This window comes from Pseudophryne corroboree, chromosome 2 (genome assembly GCF_028390025.1).
Source record: "Pseudophryne corroboree isolate aPseCor3 chromosome 2, aPseCor3.hap2, whole genome shotgun sequence".
Taxonomy (NCBI): Eukaryota; Metazoa; Chordata; class Amphibia; order Anura; family Myobatrachidae; genus Pseudophryne; species Pseudophryne corroboree.
In genome coordinates, this window is record NC_086445.1 from 571146204 (window position 1) to 571164453 (window position 18250).

General features: G+C 46.1%; 1 protein-coding gene across 1 annotated transcript in view; it reads right to left on the minus strand.

The window, feature by feature from the left end:
- Positions 1–18250, minus strand: part of LOC135036093 (angiopoietin-2-like) — a 112119-nt gene that overhangs the window by 66949 nt on the left and 26920 nt on the right. Inside the window, exon 2 of the mRNA XM_063954408.1 lies at positions 410–565. Within this exon, the coding sequence (XP_063810478.1) occupies positions 410–565 (156 nt within the window). The remainder of the gene's footprint in view (positions 1–409; positions 566–18250) is intronic.

Sequence of the window (18250 nt, forward strand, 5' to 3'; positions counted from 1 at the left end):
GCAAAAGAAGCAGACACAAGAGCACAGTACTGAATAGGACAAACAGCCAGCAAATGGGAACAGAGACTAGAACCAGACGGTGACGGACGGATGTGAAAGATGCTGAGGAATGAGACAGAAGCAATGAATGGAAAATTCTGAGAATGCCTGGAAGCTGCCAGCTCAGAACATAGAAACATTATAGGAAGAAAATGTAGAGAGAAATATGACAGTGCAGATAGCTGCAAATACACGACAAACAAAAGTGCAATACTACATCTTCATAATAAATATATTAGCTTTATGAAGTCGGTATTATTCCTTACTACTTATTGCACTGTATTAATACTTGCCAGCTTGTGCCACATATTACGTATTGGCACATGATAATTTGCACTGTTCCAACTTTCAATCTATGGTACTACTGTACCTGAGTCTCCACATCAGTCAGCTTGTGTGTCTGCTCAGCAGTCTGAGTGAGCAGATTTGCTCCGATTTCCAATATAGTATTTGTTAGATTCTGTGCAGGAGGTTGCTGGGAGTTTCCCATCTCACCCTTGCCACTGTGCTGGATGTAGCTTTCTAGCTGTAACACAAATATTGAGAGCTATAAGAACCACTGAGAACCAGTGGCGTAAGTTCGTCCCAGTTGCCCGGAGGCAAGATAAATATTGGTGCCCCCCTATTTCCTATATTAAGATTCATGTATGTATGTATGTGTGCGTGTGTTCTGAAAAAAATGTATATACTGTATTTACACATTTAATTGTCTTTTATTTTAAATCACACATTTCTTAGCAGTCATACCCAGGAATAGAATCCATGACCTGTTACACTGACAGCAGACACTTTACTGATGGAGTTATGAGAATTCTAACTATATGAAGTAGAAGTTACTTGTAATTGTCAGAGAAGTAACTTCATATAGTTAAAATTCTCATATTTCCTATACAGGAGCAAACCGCTTCATCCGTAAGGTGTCTGCTTCCAGTGTAATCGTGGTTTCTAATCCTGGATATGACTCTTGAAAAATGTGTATCTACAGTATAATAAAAAGGATGTGATTTGTAAGGTGCAGGGACCAGTTTGGAAGTCGGCCACTGAAGAGATAGTGGCAGCTCTCAATTAACTTAATTCAATGGTGTCACAGAATGGGAGGAGAGGTGCCCCCCTTCACAGCAGGAGCCCGGCGGCAGATGACTCCGTTGCCTCCCAGAGTTCTGCCTCTGCTGAGACCTATAGTGGTAACAATATATGCAATGTGCTGATATTCAGATCCCAATAGTGTAGTACATTACCTGTTCTTTCAGTGGACTGTGTTCAGGACCGAATTAATATCTGTGGTGGTTACAGGGCAAGAAACGTGTGGATGTTCCTCTACAGTTTATCTAGGACTTTTGGGTGTGACTAGAGGAAGCAGCAAGCACTCTGCGGGTTCAATATGATTTACCAGCGCTGTCAATATACCGACAGCGTCTTCCCGGCCGCCAGTATGCCAGCAGTGGGAGCATAGAGTCCCACTGCGGGCTTGCTGCACTCGCCGCGCTGCGTGCTCAGTGGCTTGCTGTGCTCGTCACAGGTTCTATTACCACTCTATGGGTGTTGTGTAGTACACCCACGAGTGGGAATAGTCCTGTAGCGCCAGTATTCCGGCTGCTGGCATTGCCAGCTGTCGGGATTCCGGCGTTGGTACCCTGAACGCCGGGATCCCGACAGCCGGCAAATTAAATGTATACGCTAGTTGCTTCCCATTGGTCTGTGTATTCACCCCATAACTAATGCTGCCCTTTTCTGTTTATTTTGGTTTGTGTGAGTGCCCCCCTATAGTGAGGGCAGGCCTGACAAAAGGGGGTTACAAAGGGTACACCTGTCCTTGGCCCCAAAGTTAAGGAGGTCCCCGAGGTTCAGGGGGCATGCACAAAACAGTGTTGCAGTGTGATAAACTGACCACACCAGCAGCCAGTCCAGCGCAGCATAAGTAGGCAAAAAGGAAATAAATATATCAAGCCGGCCAGGGTGCCCCTATCACCTCCCCTGGTTACCCCTGTCACCTGATTTGGTACGGGCTGCGCGGCGTATTGTATGATGCCATAACATCGTGACACTGTTCCTGCTATGGTGCTTCCATGCTATGTCCCTGCCTCGCCACCGCCGCAACGGCCCCTAACAGAAGTAGGAACAGGCAGTCATGAGAGTAACCGGAACCGCTGGGCACAACTTCAAGCAGCACCACGCTGCAACACCATTGTCCCTGCAGACACTCTCCCAGCTCCCACCAATGAGACAGTCACCACTGAAATCAATGAACAAGAAACTGAAGTTTCACAAATTCTGGGGGCCTCCAATCAGTCCATTCAAAGCTTCCTTGGAGCTGTGACTGGGCTGGTTGGAGGCCCCCAGAAATTGTGAGATTAACCAATATAACATGTTCATTCTGATGATCTGTCTCTGCTAAATATGCTGAATTTGCACATATGTCATGAATGACATTAAATTCAATTTGCCTAAATGGAATGCTGGTCTCGTCTTCAACGTAGTCCCTGCTGGAGCCTCATATATATATATAGCAAGCATGGAGGCAGCACTCAGACGAATAATTGAGACAACAGACAGCTGTATATATTAACGTTTCGAAGCAACCTTTACTTCATCATCAGGACAATACATAAAGACAAATAACATACCTTTATACCCCACCAAGTGCCTGTCCAGGTGTGCGACTCAGGTGAATCCGCGCCCTCAAATGACGCCTCAACCCTGCGCCGCATCACCATGGTAACGACCACAATCAACCCAAATTAAAAACACGGAGGTACAATGAATGTTTGCAATCATGACAATAAACACAGGATTACAATTCAGTTATGCTCTGAGATACATAATATCGAGTTAGAATCATAATGTTATACAGCAATAAAGTATGTATACAAACGAGTCACCGCATATCATCACGGTGAGACGCAAAACTCTTTTAAATCTTAAAGGCACATATTGAGAAACTAGGTCTTATGTAAAACTATGGAGACCAAGGGTTTCGTTTAACCCCTTAGGGGATAGCGTTTCTAATACATGAATCCACTTAGATTCTTTTTATAACAATCTAAGTGAGCGATCACCTCCTCTAATCCAAGCTGGTTCATGGTCGATGATCATGTAACGCAGAGATGCCAAGTTATGTCGCTGCTGCACAAAGTGCCTTGCCACGGGCTGGTCACTTTTGCTACTTGCTAACGCTGCCTTAATGGCAGATTTATGGTTAGCCATTCGTTCACGTAATGTGCGGTCACTCTTGCCTATATAATTGAGTCCACATGGACATGTGATCATGTATATAATGAACCTTGTTGTACATGTAACGCGATGTTGTATCGTATATCTTTTACCATTTCTTGGATGGCAAAAGTATTTGCCCACAGTAAGTGCACTACAAGTGGAGCAATTAATACATCTATAACAGCCCTTCTGCAAGGAAAAAAATATATTCTGTTCACTATTTTTGGATTGCAGTTCTGTGATATCAGGCCGTACAAACCAATCTCTAATGGTCTTGCCCCTGGTAAAACATGGCATCATTCTGGTCTCTTCTAAATTAAGATCCTTGTCTCTAGAAAAAATAGGCCATAATCTCTTAGCAGCATGTACAATATTTGTACTGGATGTATTACAATGGTTAACCCAGGGGAAATGCCCTTTCAATTCTGATTTGACTTTAGGTACCAATAGCTGTGTCCGGCTGTTCTGCAATGCCCTAGCTTTTGCCTGCATCAATTGGTCATATTTCTATCCACGTTACACAAACTGCTACCCTGACATCACGATACGCCCCGCTGACAAAGGGAGACTATAAGACAGAGTGGAACGTCAGTTGAATGAGTGTTCAGCAAAAAATTACGTAATAAACTTGAGATGGCTGTTGAACATGGTATTATTACGGATGTTTTGATGCAGGCATTAATGGAGGATCACCAGGTGGTACCGATTATATATCTTTTACCCAAAATCCATAAATCTTTGGTTAATCCACCGGGGCGACCGATCATTTCTGTCCGTAAAAGCTTGTTCCATAAAGTGGCGAAATATTTGGACGCTTTGTTGCAACCCTGTATTAGGGGGCACTCACGTTACTTGTTGGATACAATGATGTTTTTGAAATTGCTTAATGACCTTGGCCCCATACCTAGTGGAAGTTTCCTCTGCAGTATAGACATTACCAGCTTGTACACAGTGATTCCTAATTGTGTAGGTCTTACAGCTGTGCGTAACTTAATACATGAGAATCCATTATATACGGGGCCTGATGTCGATTTTGTTGTCGATCTACTCGAGATGATTTTGACTTGTAATTTTTTTCTATTTGACAGCAAATTTTACATCCAAACGTCTGGCTGTGCGATGGGGTCGAATATGGCCCCATCGTACGTTAACGCTTACATGTTTATGACCGAACAGGAAATTTTCTTTAATAACCCTATTTTTTGTGCCAACTTGGTTATGTATACAAGGTATATACACGACCTGTTCGTGATTTGGTCAGGGCCTAAAGAGATGCTGATAAGTATCATTGAAGACCACAAAGTATCTGAACATCCAGTCAAATTTACACATAACATCAGTGATAGGGTAGTAAATTACTTGGACCTACAGGTTATCCTTAATGGTGACAGTATCAGTACAGCGTTGTATAGTAAACCTACAGATCGCAATACTGTGCTTCACGCACAAAGTTTTCATCCTCAAAAACTGAAAATAAGAATTTACTCACCGGTAATTCTATTTCTCGTAGTCCGTAGTGGATGCTGGGAACTCCGTAAGGACCATGGGGAATAGCGGGCTCTGAAGGAGGCTGGGCACTCTAGAAAGATTTATGACTACCTGGTGTGCACTGGCTCCTCCCACTATGACCCTCCTCCAAGCCTCAGTTAGGACACTGTGCCCGGACGAGCTGACATAATAAGGAAGGATTTAGAATCCCGGGTAAGACTCTTACCAGCCACACCAATCACACCGTACAACTCGTGATACTATATCCAGTTTGACAGTATGCAAACAACTGAGCCTCTCAACAGATGGCTCAACAATAACCCTTTAGTTAACAATAACTATTTACAAGTATTGCAGACAATCCGCACTTGGGATGGGCGCCCAGCATCCACTACGGACTACGAGAAATAGAATTACCGGTGAGTAAATTCTTATTTTCTCTGACGTCCTAGTGGATGCTGGGAACTCCGTAAGGACCATGGGGATTATACCAAAGCTCCCAAACGGGCGGGAGAGTGCGGATGACTCTGCAGCACTGAATGAGAGAACTCCAGGTCCTCCTCAGCCAGGGTATCAAATTTGTAGAATTTTGCAAACGTGTTTGCCCCTGACCAAGTAGCTGCTCGGCAAAGTTGTAAAGCCGAGACCCCTCGGGCAGCCGCCCAAGATGAGCCCACCTTCCTTGTGGAATGGGCTTTTACAGATTTTGGCTGTGGTAGGCCTGCCACAGAATGTGCAAGCTGAATTGTACTACAAATCCAGCGAGCAATAGACTGCTTAGAAGCAGGAGCACCCAGCTTGTTGGGTGCATACAGGATAAACAGCGAGTCAGATTTTCTGACTCCAGCCGTCCTGGAAACATATATTTTCAGGGCCCTGACAACGTCTAGCAACTTGGAGTCCTCCAAATCCTTAGTAGCCGCAGGCACCACAATAGGCTGGTTCAGGTGAAACGCTGACACCACCTTAGGGAGAAATTGGGGACGAGTCCTCAATTCTGCCCTATCCATATGGAAAATCAGATAAGGGCTTTTACATGATAAAGCCGCCAATTCTGACACTCGCCTGGCTGAAGCCACGGCCAATAACATGACCACTTTCCACGTGAGATATTTCAGATCCACGGTTTTTAGTGGCTCAAACCAATGTGATTTTTAGAAACTCAACACCACGTTGAGATCCCAAGGTGCCACAGGAGGCACAAACGGGGGCTGAATATGCAGCACTCCTTTCACAAATGTCTGAACTTCAGGTACTGAAGCTAGTTCTTTTTGAAAGAAAATCGACAGAGCCGAGATCTGTACTTTAATGGAGCCTAGTTTTAGGCCCATATTCACTCCTGTTTGCAGGAAATGCAGAAATCGACCTAGTTGAAATTCCTCTGTTGGGGCCTTTTTGGCCTCGCACCATGCAACATATTTCCGCCATATGCGGTGATAATGCTTTGCCGTAACATCTTTCCTGGACTTATTAAGCGTAGGAATGACTTCTTCCGGAATACCCTTTTCCTTTAGGATCCGGTGTTCAACCGCCATGCCGTCAAACGCAGCCGCGGTAAGTCTTGGAACAGACAGGGCCCCTGCTGTAGCAGGTCCTGTCTGAGCGGTAGAGGCCACGGGTCCTCTGAGAGCATCTCTTGAAGTTCCGGGTACCACGCTCGTCTTGGCCAATCCAGAACCACGAGTATCGTTCTTACTCCTCGCCTTCTTATTATTCTCAATACCTTTGGTATGAGAGGCAGAGGAGGGAACACATAAACCGACTTGTACACCCACGGTGTCACTAGAGCGTCCACAGCTACCGCCTGAGGGTCCCTTGACCTGGCGCAATATCTTTTTAACTTTTTGTTGAGGCGGGACGCCATCATGTCCACCTGTGGTTTTTCCCAACAGTTTACCAGCATCTGGAAGACTTCTGGATGAAGTCCCCACTCTCCCGGGTGGAGGTCGTGTCTGCTGAGGAAGTCTGCTTCCCAGTTGTCCACTCCCGGAATGAACACTGCTGACAGTGCTAGTACATGATTCTCCGCCCATCGGAGGATTCTTGTGGCTTCTGCCATCGCCATCCTGCTTCTTGTGCCGCCCTGTCGATTTACATGGGCGACTGCCGTGATGTTGTCTGACTGGATCAGCACCGGCTGGTGTAGGAGCAGGGATTTTGCTTGACTTAGGGCATTGTAGATGGCCCTTAGTTCCAGAATATTTATGTGAAGGGAAGTCTCCTGACTCGACCATAGTCCTTGGAAGTTTCTTCCCTGTGTGACTGCCCCCCAGCCTCGAAGGCTGGCATCCATGGTCACCAGGACCCAGTCCTGTATGCCGAACCTGCGGCCCTCTAGAAGATGGGCACTCTGCAGCCACCACAGTAGAGACACCCTGGTTCTTGGAGACAGGGTTATCAAGCGGTGCATCTGAAGATGCGATCCGGACCACTGGTCCAACAGGTCCCACTGAAAGATTCTGGCATGGAACCTGCCGAAGGGAATTGCTTCGTAAGAAGCCACCATCTTTCCCAGGACCCGCGTGCAGCGATGCACTGATACCTGTTTTGGTTTCAGGAGGTCTCTGACTAGAGATGACAACTCCCTGGCTTTCTCCTCCGGGAGAAACACTTTTTTCTGGACTGTATCCAGAATCATACCCAGGAACAGTAGCCGTGTCGTCGGAACCAGCTGTGACTTCGGGATATTCAGAATCCAGCCGTGCTGGTGCAGCACCTCCTGAGATAGTGCTACTCCCACCAACAACTGTTCCTTGGACCTCGCTTTTATTAGGAGATCGTCCAAGTACGGGATAATTAAAACTCCCTTTTTTCGAAGGAGTATCATCATTTCCGCCATCACCTTGGTAAATACCCTCGGTGCCGTGGACAGTCCAAACGGCAGCGTCTGGAATTGGTAATGGCAATCCTGTACCACAAATCTGAGGTACTCCTGGTGAGGATGGAAAATGGGGACATGCAAGTAAGCATCCTTGATGTCCAGGGATACCATGTAATCCCCCTCTTCCAGGCTCGCAATAACCGCCCTGAGCGATTCCATCTTGAACTTGAATTTTTTTATGTATGTGTTCAAGGATTTCAAATTTAAAATGGGTCTCACCGAACCGTCCGGTTTCGGTACCACAAATAGTGTGGAATAGTAACCCCGGCCTTGTTGAAGTAGGGGTACCTTGATTATCACCTGCTGGGAATACAGCTTGTGAATTGCCGCTAGCACCGCCTCCCTGTCTGAGGGAGCAATCGGCAAGGCAGATTTTAGGAACCGGTGGGGTGGAGACGCCTCGAATTCCAGTTTGTACCCCTGAGATACTATTTGAAGGATCCAGGGATCCACCTGTGAGCGAGCCCACTGATCGCTGAAATTCTTGAGGCGGCCCCCCACCGTACCAGGCTCCGCCTGTGGAGCCCCACCGTCATGCGGCGGACTTGGCAGAAGAAGCGGGGGAGGACTTTTGCTCCTGGGAACCTGCTGTTTGTTGCAGCCTTTTTCACCTACCTCTGCCTCTGGATAGAAAAGACCCGCCTTTTCCACGCCTGTTTTTCTGGGTCCGAAAGGACTAAACCTGATAAAACGGCGCCTTCTTAGGCTGTGAGGGGACATGGGGTAAAAATGCTGACTTCCCAGACGTTGCTGTGGAAACTAGGTCCGAGAGACCATCCCCAAATAATTCCTCACCCTTATATGGCAACACTTCCATGTGCCTTTTAGAATCTGCATCTCCTGTCCACTGGCGAGTCCATAAGCCTCTCCTAGCAGAAATGGACAATGCACTTACTTTAGATGCCAGTCGGCAGATTTCCCTCTGTGCATCTCTCATATATAAGACTGAGTCTTTTATATAGTCTATGGTTAACAGGATCGTGTCTCTGTCTAATGTGTCAATATTTTCTGACAGTTTATCTGACCACGCAGCGGCAGCACTGCACATCCAAGCTGACGCAATAGCTGGCCTAAGTATAATGCCTGAGTGTGTATATACAGACTTCAGGATCGCCTCCTGCTTTCTATCAGCAGGTTCCTTGAGGGCGGCCGTATCCGGAGACGGTAGTGCCACCTTTTTAGACAAACGTGTGAGCGCTTTATCCACCCTAGGAGGTGTTTCCCAACGTGACCTATCCTCTGGCGGGAAAGGGAACGCCATTAGTACCTTCTTTGGAATTACCAATTTTTTATCAGGGAAAGCCCACGCTTCTTCACACACTTCATTTAATTCATCTGATGGGGGAAAAACTATGGGTAGTTTTTTCTCCCCAAACATAATACCCTTTTTAGTGGTACCTGTATTTATATCAGAAATGTGTAACACCTCTTTCATTGCCTCAATCATGCAGTGAATGGCCTTAGTGGGCATCAGATTAGACTCATCGTCGTCGACACTGGTGTCAGTATCAGTGTCGACATCTGGGTCTGCGGTCTGAGGTAGCGGGCGTTTTAGAGCCCCTGATGACCTGTGCGACGCCTGGACAGGCACGAGCTGAGAAGTCGGCTGTCCCACATTTGGCATGTCGTCAAATTTCTTATGTAAGGAGTCTATACGTGCACTCATTTCTTTCCATAAGCTCTACCACTCAGGTGTCTGCCCCGCAGGGGGTGACATCCCTTCTAAAGGCATCTGCTCCGTCTCCACATCATTATCCTCATCAAACATGTCGACACAGCCGTACCGACACACCGCAAACACACAAGGAATGCTCCAACAGAGGACAGGACCCACAAAAGCCCTTTGGGGGGACAGAGTGAGAGTATGCCAGCACACACCAGAGCGCTATATAATGCAGGGACTAACTGAGTTATGTTCCCTATAGCTGCTTTTTTTATATAATTTATACAGCGCCTAAATTTTGTGCCCCCCTCTCTTTTTTTACCCTTTTCTGTAGTGTAGACTGCAGGGGAGAGCCAGGGAGCTTCCTTCCAGCGGATCTGTGAAGGAGAAATGGCGCCAGTGTGCTGCAGGAGATAGCTCCGCCCCTTTTCCGCGGCCTATTCTCCCGCTTTTTTCTGGATTCTGGCAGGGGTATTTTCCACATATATAGCCTCTAGGGCTATATATTGTGGTATTTTTGCCAGCCAAGGTGTTATAATTGCTTCTCAGGGCGCCCCCCCCCCCCCAGCGCCCTGCACCCTCAGTGACCGGAGTGTGAAGTGTGTGTGAGGAGCAATGGCGCACAGCTGCAGTGCTGTGCGCTACCTTGGTGAAGACTGATGTCTTCTGCCGCCGATTTTCCGGACCTCTTCTTGCTTCTGGCTCTGTAAGGGGGACGGCGGCGCGGCTCCGGGACCGAACACCAAGGACTGGGCCTGCGGTCGATCCCTCTGGAGCTAATGGTGTCCAGTAGCCTAAGAAGCCAAATCCGGCTGCAAGCAGGCGAGTTCGCTTCTTCTCCCCTTAGTCCCTCGCTGCAGTGAGCCTGTTGCCAGCAGGTCTCACTGAAAATAAAAAACCTAAATCTATACTTTCTTTCTAAGGGCTCAGGAGAGCCCCTAGTGTGCATCCAACCTCGGCCGGGCACAAAATCTAACTGAGGCTTGGAGGAGGGTCATAGTGGGAGGAGCCAGTGCACACCAGGTAGTCATAAATCTTTCTAGAGTGCCCAGCCTCCTTCGGAGCCCGCTATTCCCCATGGTCCTTACGGAGTTCCCAGCATTCACTAGGACGTCAGAGAAATATAGTTTACCTTATTCGCAGTTTTTGCGGTTAGTTCGCATTTGCAGTGATAGGGAAACAGCAGTTGTATCCATTGATAAAATGGTACAACAGTTTGTGCAACGTGGATATAAATATGACCAATTGATGCAGGCAAAAGCTAGGGCATTGCAGAACAGTCGGACACAGCTATTGGTACCTAAAGTCAAATCAGAATTGAAAGGGTGTTTCCCTTGGGTTAACCATTATAATACATCCAGTACAAATATTATACATGCTGCTAAGAGATTATGGCCTATTCTTTCTACAGACAAGGATCTTAATTTAGAAGAGACCAGGATGATGTCTACCAGGGGCAAGACCATTAGAGATTGGGTTGTACGGCCTGATATCACAGAACTGCAATCCAAAAATAGATCAAGGTTCATTATATACATGATCACATGTCCATGTGGACTCAATTATATAGGCAAGAGTGACCGCACATTACGTGAACGGATGGCTAACCATAAATCTGCCATTAAGGCAGCGTTAGCAAGTGGCAAAAGTGACCAGCACGTGGCAAGGCACTTTGTGCAGCAGCGACATAACTTGGCATCTCTGCGTTACATGATCATCGACCATGAACCAGCTTGGATTAGAGGAGGTGATCGCTCACTTAGATTGTTACAAAAAGAATCTAAGTGGATTCATGTATTAGAAACGCAATCCCCTAAGGGGTTAAACGAAACCCTTGGTCTCCATAGTTTTACATAAGACTTAGTTTCTCAATATGTGCCTTTAAGATTTAAGAGTTTTGCGGCTCACCGTGATGATATGCGGTGACTCGTTTGTATACATACTTTATTGCTGTATAACATGATTCTAACTCGATATTATGTATCTCAGAGCATAACTGAATTGTAATCCTGTGTTTATTGTCATGATTGCAAACATTCATTGTACCTCCGTGTTTTTAATTTGGGCTGATTGTGGTCGTTACCATGGTGATGCGGCGCAGGGTTGAGGCGTCATTTGTGGGCGCGGATTCACTTGAGTCGCACACCTGGACAGGCACTTGGTGGGGTATAAAGGTATGTTATTTGTCTTTATGTATTGTCCTGATGACGAAGTAAAGGTTGCTTCAAAACGTTGATATATACAGCTGTCTGTTGTCTCAATTATCCGTCTGAGTGCCGCCTCCATGCATGCTACATTGGACCCGCAGTGGTTTTGAGGAGGGCACCAGTATATATATATATATAGTCAAAAAGAAGAGGCGGCACTCGGAGGCTTAAAGGTGTTGAATTGTATTGTCACAAACGAGAACTAACGTTTCGGGGTCAAACTACCCCTTTGTCAAAGTGAACAGGTGTGCAAAAAAACAAAGAAGTACCTTAAATACCGAAGAATCCCCTTCAGGTGAGCCGACGCTGATCGGGCCGCGCTGGCTGTGTGCTTCATTTCCAGGACCGGAAATGAAGCACACAGCCAGCGCGGCCCGATCAGCGTCGGCTCACCTGAAGGGGATTCTTCGGTATTTAAGGTACTTCTTTGTTTTTTTACACACCTGTTCACTTTGACAAAGGGGTAATTTGACCCCGAAACGTTAGTTCTCGTTTGTGACAATACAATTCAACACCTTTAAGCCTCCGAGTGCCGCCTCTTCTTTTTGACTGTGAACTTTTCCTGGAGGGCACCGGAGCATTTATGCAAGCATCAGTGGGAGTGCCGGTCCTTTTTGGAATGTATATATATATATATATATATATATACACACACACACACACATATACACAGTATATATCTCCACTGCTTTTCAATCACAAGTATATTTGCATAATTATGCGTATAGGATAACCGACGTTCATTAGGGGTGTAAACTCCACACAAGGTGCACATGTCATATAAGAATACATGCAAAAAAAAAACAAAATTCCATGTTCTTATAGGACATGCACACCCTGAAACGGGGCTTTGAACCCCGAAATGTCGGTTATCCTGTACATGTAATTATGCAAATATACTTGTAATTGAAAAGCCATGGAGTGCCGCTGATCATTCTTTGGATATACTGACCCTCACAGAAGGCACTCACGCACTAGATTCTTAAAGCGAGTGCCTTTCCAATCGGCTTACCTGTATGTATATGTATATATATATATATATCTTGAAAAAAATAGAGGAGGCACTCGGAGACTGGTGAATCAAACAAAGCATGTATTAAGTGAGGTCAACGTTTCGGGGACCACCTCCCCGTCTTCAGGACAACAAACATTGTGCAATTTTTTTTTACATAGGATTCTATTATGGCCTTTTCTGCACATGCCACAGTTAAGCTTTGAATGGGCATACCCAAAGCCGGCATTTTGTTCCCAACCCTCTGCACCAGCTCAGAGCTGGTAGAGATTGGGTCTTGTCCTATTCTTTTAATTGGGCCTTTTTTTTTTTGTATTTATGACTCACTTTGGCAGATATGAGCATTTCTATGTCCACTTTGAACAATGTTTGCAGGGCCGTAACTAGGTGTGTGCAGATTGTGCTTTGCCCACAGCGCATTAGCCCTGTCGGCGCCCCATCCACAGACACCCAGACTGGTGGCCACCAATTCCCCCATATGCTTTGCTAGGGCCAAAAATCGGTACAGACCATAAAAAAAGGTACTGTACCTGCCAAAAAGGTACACATTCCCTAGTAAAATGGGTAGAGACACAAGAAAACCAATAAGCACCTTAGATACAGTATTGTGGGGGACCCTGACTGGCCAACTGCTGTAGGACGACAAAGCCCAGTACGCTGGTCAGGACCTAGGACCAATTAAAGAGGAGTACCAACTTTCTGTGGAGGTGGGACACACAATATGGGTTATCCTGGCTGCAGAGAGAAGCCCCTCTGACTGACTAGTGTTATATACCTGATATAAGCCATGCAAACACTGTATCACACACACGGGTGGGAGAGGGGGTGTGACTCCAGGTGGACAACTGCTCTAGGACTACAAAGCCCTGCATGCTAGTTGGGACCTAAAGACTTCACCTCGGTGCCCACACTAATTATCGGCTGCTGCTGCTTCCTCTCACCCTGTCCTTCTCTGGTGGAGCTCTCGTGAGAAACAGGGCCAGGGGGCAGACATAGATTACACAGGCACAGGAGTGTGTGAACGCCCACCCCACCCCATTCATAAGTGTTCTAGTTGCCGGTAAGGGGGGGAGGGGATTTGCTTTCCCAGGAGTCCACATTGGTGGTACTGGGAAGCGGGGAACTGCAGCGAGGGTTCTGGGACCCAGCAGTAGGTAGCCCCTTAGGACTCTGTCCTCATCTGGTGGAGCTGCGTGTGGGAAGGGGTGGGGGGGGGTGACTTCAGGTGACCAACTGCTGTAGGACTACTAAACCCTGCTTGCTAGTTGGGACCTAGAGACCTCACCTCAGTGCCAAGACTAATTGTCGGCTGCTATTGCTTCCTTTCGCCCTGTCCTCCTCTGGTGGAGCTCTCGTGAGGAACAGGGCTAGGGGGCAGACATAGTTTACATAGGTAAAGGAGTGTGTGAACAGCCACCCTGGCTCCATTCATAAGTGTTCTAGTTGCCAGGGGGGGTTGGGAACCAGGGACCTGCAGCGAGGGTTCATGGACCCAGCAGTAGGTAGCCCCTTAAGGCTCTGTCTTCCTCTGGTGGGGCTGCGTGCGGGAAGAGTTTGGCGCTGGGGCACAGGCCTGGAGTCAGACATCGCTTACATAGGAACAGGAGTGTGTGAGCAGCAGTGTGAAGTCTCGCGAGATAATCTTCAAGTCTTCACACTGCAGTGAGTGAAGCTCCTCGGCGGCCGCAGCTGTAATGGAACGTCTCAGCTACCGAGGAAGGCGGAGAGGGGACAGGTAAATGCTGTACTCCTACTCCAATGTTTTTTTGCAGTTGTGAGGACAGTGTGTGGGGGCCCCACTTGTGTGGTGGCCCCGGGACGCCCGCCCCGCCATTAATCCGGCTCTGTGTAGGGGGACGATTCTCATTTTAGTATCTAACACACAGTTGATGGCATTCTGCTTGCATCCAATCACCTGTCATTATAACATCCCTACGTCACATACAGCACTGTCCAATAAAATTAGTGGACAGGACACTGTCCCATACAGAATCACCGCAATTCCTTTGAAATACTATGTGCTATACTATGTGCTACAGATGGGTCCATGTTTATCTTGACCTTTGATAAAGGGGAACCCAGGAAGGGGTACCCTTTGCTTAACCAAGTTCAAGCACGCATTCAGTCAGTCAGCATCAGGTTCATACACGGCTGCAGCCAGTGACCAGTCATCAAATTATCATTTGAAATAACCAGTCACGTGTGTTCAGTTGAGAATATGAGTGCAGAGCTGCTTTATTTCCTGAAAGCATTACCTTATAAAAAGGTACATATTTGCATACAGTGACGTACTTTCCTTAAACAAAACTTAATCCTGTTGGTTAATGATCTCTTTAATTCTATTGGTTATCATATTCTTCTTATCCTATTGGTTAATAAACTCCTATCTTCTTAGCAAGCTATAATTCCAGTTTGCGGTTTTACGTGGGGTAACAGGGGACTTTTGTTACACTCATAACCTACATATGTCTGGTTCTGTCTTCGCACCTGTTATAACCGCAAACTGATAAACACCTTTGAAGCCTTCACATTTAGCTGCTGACAATATATTTTTGCAAGGAAAGTATATCTTAAAAAGGACTGTCGGAAATGGAAAAATCAGCAAGCCAATTTGCAAAAACCATTTCAGAGCAGCCACCATCCCCAAGACAAACACAAATCAGATTAGGAATACGGCCCCCGAGTGCCCACCTTTCCCTGTAGAGTATCTAAGGCAGGACCCCAATGTAATTTACCTCTAACTCTTGATGGAGGCCCAACCATCCAGTGTTTGGTGGACACCGGGGCAGCCAGGTCTGTAATAAGGAAAGACTTAGTGCCCAAAAATCTAATTTCAGTCGATCAAGTACCTGCTACAGGTTTACATGGTCAAACACAGTTCCTACAACAATCTAAACCAGTAAAAGTTTCTGGCCCAGAGGGTAAATCAGTTGTCACACAGTTTCTCATATCTGAAGACTGCCCTGTAAACTTAATAGGAGCAGATCTTTTATCTGCCCTAGAAGCCGTGTATGAATCTGATGCTGACTGACTGAATGCGTGCTTGAACTTGGTTAAGCAAAGGGTACCCCTTCCTGGGTTCCCCTTTATCACCTTTAATAGGATTAACTAAAACTGGCTAGTCGGACTTTATCCCCTGCTGTAATGACTTAATCCCCTGCTGCATTGTTCTCTGTATTGTATTGCAGCTGAGAACAATAGATGAAGGGTTTATGCTAATAAGTCATGTTGTGCCTAGGCGCAGAAAACTAGTCAAGATAACCGTGGACCCATCTGTATCTGAGCATTCCAGTAATTTACAGTTTGTTCTATTTCCACCCACTTGGGACTCATGTGTTTTGGTAAATTCCTGTAATTGTCTTAATAAATTGGAAAGAAAGTATGTAAAATTTTAACGCTTGTTAAGTTCTCAAAGGGACAACAAGCATACCATCCATTACCAACGCTAGGCAAATTCTTTTACTTTCAATAAAAGCTGAGAAGTCACGGACATTGGATACAGAACACAGTAGTCCAATGAAACGTGTTACAGCATCATCAATTCCGTCTCCCGCAGACAAATTACTTGTGGCTATTTATTGCCAATCTCTATTGCACTATAAATGTTATTTCACTGTAAGTGAAATAGCATTGTTACTGTATGTTAACACTGTATAAGTAAATGTTAATAAATCAGAACCCCTCATCTCTGGACTTCTTAATAGGTGTTATTATTGCCAGATCCTGTGATGGTAATAGATGTCAGTGGTGTACGATGGAGGTTAATCAGGGGCTGGCTGGGAAGGGGGGGCAGGGTGCCATCTACCCCCCTGGGCCAGTGCAATTTAAGTGTTCCAGGGTCACCTGACTGCAGATAAACTCTCCATGGCAGATAGCATCCATACCTCATTCATACCCTCTTAATACTAAAATGACACAGACAACTGAAAATGCGGTGAAAAGGGACAGCTTATTTATTTTGTGAGGAAGGCCTACGTATTTGAATCTAAACTGAAAATAAAAATTCCCTCCTCTAACTATGGTGGTGGGGAGAAGAACGGTGCATAAATCATTGACATATAAAGAAAAATATCTAAAAATAAATAAATAAAAAATTCAAATTAAGAATTTCTTCAGTGCCTCCTGCCCTTAAGCACTGGGATGGGCCTACTGCCTCCTTCCCCAACTCCATCTGCCAAGCTATTCATCCTGCACTTACGGGTACCACCAAACAGAAACTTGGACCAACTGTCCTATTTATTCAACTCAAAGGACAGCTCAACTAAAGTGTACCTAGGGACCGACCTGGTCCAGTGATGTCCCTACAGTTAAAAACTAGCACAGACTCTAACCACTTTGTTAAAAGGAGCTGTCCCTCAGAGAAAAATATTCACTAAACCAACCAGATATTAAATGACCGTTCTGAACCCGGCCAACTTCCAGGTTCAATACACAAGGTGGGAAGCTGCTCAATCAGATTGTAATGTCACTCAGGTGCTAAAAGGGGAGGGGTAATTCTGTGTAGGAAAAAACTGTGTTCCCTAATGCACACCGAGTGAATAATATTACTATATAATAATAGTCAGATAATACGGAGATCTTAGTTGCGTATATCTGCAGATATAGGGTTAAGCCCCCAGGCCGATCGACAAGGCTTCTCCGTCACTGGGGGTCCCTATTACTAGGTATGGGCCTGGGGTGCAGGACCCCACAATGTCGGCACAGGTCGGCCACCCCAGGTCAGCACACAGGTGAAAATTAATAGGGGTTAATAAGAAGCACAGAAGTGCTATGTAAGTGGTGTGATTAAAAAATATATACAAAGTGATAGGAAAAATAATAAGTGTTAATAAAGTGTTAGGGTGTGCCGACCTGCAACAGCCCACCCATACCGACACAGGGGCCACTGCACCCCACACCCACCCCATAAATGTATTACATATATATATATCTGGGTTAAATTCCCAGTGTAAGGCCACATGGTAATGGCACCTACAGCATCTGAGAGCCAGCTTACCTGGGGATACCCCTGACTTCCCCTATGGCACTACTAGAGTCAGCAATCCCTCCTAATGCTGACCCATTTGTGCCTCTCTATATACAATACACAAGGTGGGAAGCTGCTCAATCAGATTGTAATGTCACTCAGGTGCTAAAAGGGGAGGGGTAATTCTGTGTAGGAAAAAACTGTGTTCCCTAATGCACACCGAGTGAATAATATTACTATATAATAATAGTCAGATAATACGGAGATCTTAGTTGCGTATATCTGCAGATATAGGGTTAAGCCCCCAGGCCGATCGACAAGGCTTCTCCGTCACTGGGGGTCCCTATTACTAGGTATGGGCCTGGGGTGCAGGACCCCACAATGTCGGCACAGGTCGGCCACCCCAGGTCAGCACACAGGTGAAAATTAATAGGGGTTAATAAGAAGCACAGAAGTGCTATGTAAGTGGTGTGATTAAAAAATATATACAAAGTGATAGGAAAAATAATAAGTGTTAATAAAGTGTTAGGGTGTGCCGACCTGCAACAGCCCACCCATACCGACACAGGGGCCACTGCACCCCACACCCACCCCATAAATGTATTACATATATATATATCTGGGTTAAATTCCCAGTGTAAGGCCACATGGTAATGGCACCTACAGCATCTGAGAGCCAGCTTACCTGGGGATACCCCTGACTTCCCCTATGGCACTACTAGAGTCAGCAATCCCTCCTAATGCTGACCCATTTGTGCCTCTCTATATACAATACACAAGG